At 29.0% G+C, this 1,148-nt stretch overlaps 1 protein-coding gene across 1 annotated transcript; it reads left to right on the top strand.

Moving 5' to 3' along the window:
• Positions 1–195: 195 nt before the first annotated feature.
• LOC118756617 lies at positions 196–760 on the top strand. Its single transcript, XM_036491369.1, has 2 exons — positions 196–205; positions 328–760. The coding sequence occupies exons 1-2, from the start codon at positions 196–198 to the stop codon at positions 546–548; spliced, it is 231 nt and encodes a 76-aa protein (XP_036347262.1). The 3' UTR covers positions 549–760.
• The last annotated feature ends 388 nt before the right edge of the window (positions 761–1,148 follow it).

The raw sequence follows: 1,148 nt of genomic DNA, 5'->3' as shown, positions 1-1,148 counted from the left end.
TTTTTTTTTTTTTTTTTTCCTTTTTTTTTTTTTTTTTTTTTTTTTTAACTTGTCCCTGAACTTAAGTAGTTTTTATCGTCTGCAAACTTGTTCTTTCAGCGGTGCTTACACAACCGCAGTGTTTATTATAAATGAATTAATTGGGCTTACAATTTAATGCATGTCCAAGGCGAATTATTTGCAAATAATACAAATATGCACATACGTATGTATATGTTCTATCAAGCTAGCAACAAACTATCTTTGCTTATCAGCGTTGTCCAGGCATTAATTAGGACGGAAAAATAAAAGTGATTGCAAATACCCCAATTAAGATTGCATAAGTAGTTTCAGTTATCTATTCACCCATATCACATGCATATTTCTTGTATATACATAATTACTTTCACTTTTCTCTATTTCTTTGCGCAGCGGAAAAAGTGGAAAAGGTCAGTATCGATCTCGATTCGAAAACAGTGCTTGTGACATCGAATCTGACTTCAGAAGAATTGTTGGAAACTATCAAGAAGACTGGCAAAGCGACGCAATATGTAGGGGTGAAAGAATGAAACGAACTTTTTTGCAAGTTCCGCAAAATTGCCAAATTAAAAATGGAAGTTTAATGGGTGTAATCAAGTAAGTATTCAAGAATTAACGTGGCGGCGATAGGCTTAACAGTGAAACTGTAAAAGGCCAATTAAATTTATATTTTGCGATTATAAAAAAAAAAAAAAAAAAATCGTTACCTATAAACGATCCATTGAGTTATACTCTCAACAAATATAGTTAAATAATACATTTAATTAAAATTGAAAGTCATAAAAAGAACAAAATGGACCAGTAAAATTGTATCTCTTTAAAGATTAATTGTATTTACATAATTAGCGAGTTCATCGTAAACCACAAATTTTAATATACAAAAACGAAAAATAAGTAAAAATTTATTCGCATTGGCAGTAGGTATATTAATAGATACATATTTACAAAGTAAAGTCGATTTACAAAAAAATAATCTGTTTAAAATAAAAATATAAATGTAGCCATCGTCAATTTTCAAACCTAATGTTAATCCAAAAGTTCTATCAAAAATTTAAAGAATAAACTCGAAAAACAATGCAATTGAAAAAAAAACTAATTAGTAAGGGGGTGTTCAATGGTTTGCTAAACAC

This window comes from Rhagoletis pomonella, unplaced genomic scaffold (assembly GCF_013731165.1).
Source record: "Rhagoletis pomonella isolate Grant_MI unplaced genomic scaffold, Rhpom_1.0 Rhpom_scaffold_11187, whole genome shotgun sequence".
Lineage (NCBI taxonomy): Eukaryota > Metazoa > Arthropoda > Insecta > Diptera > Tephritidae > Rhagoletis > Rhagoletis pomonella.
The sequence above is the reverse complement of the archived record's forward strand: the minus strand, read 5'-3'. Positions and strand labels throughout refer to the sequence as shown.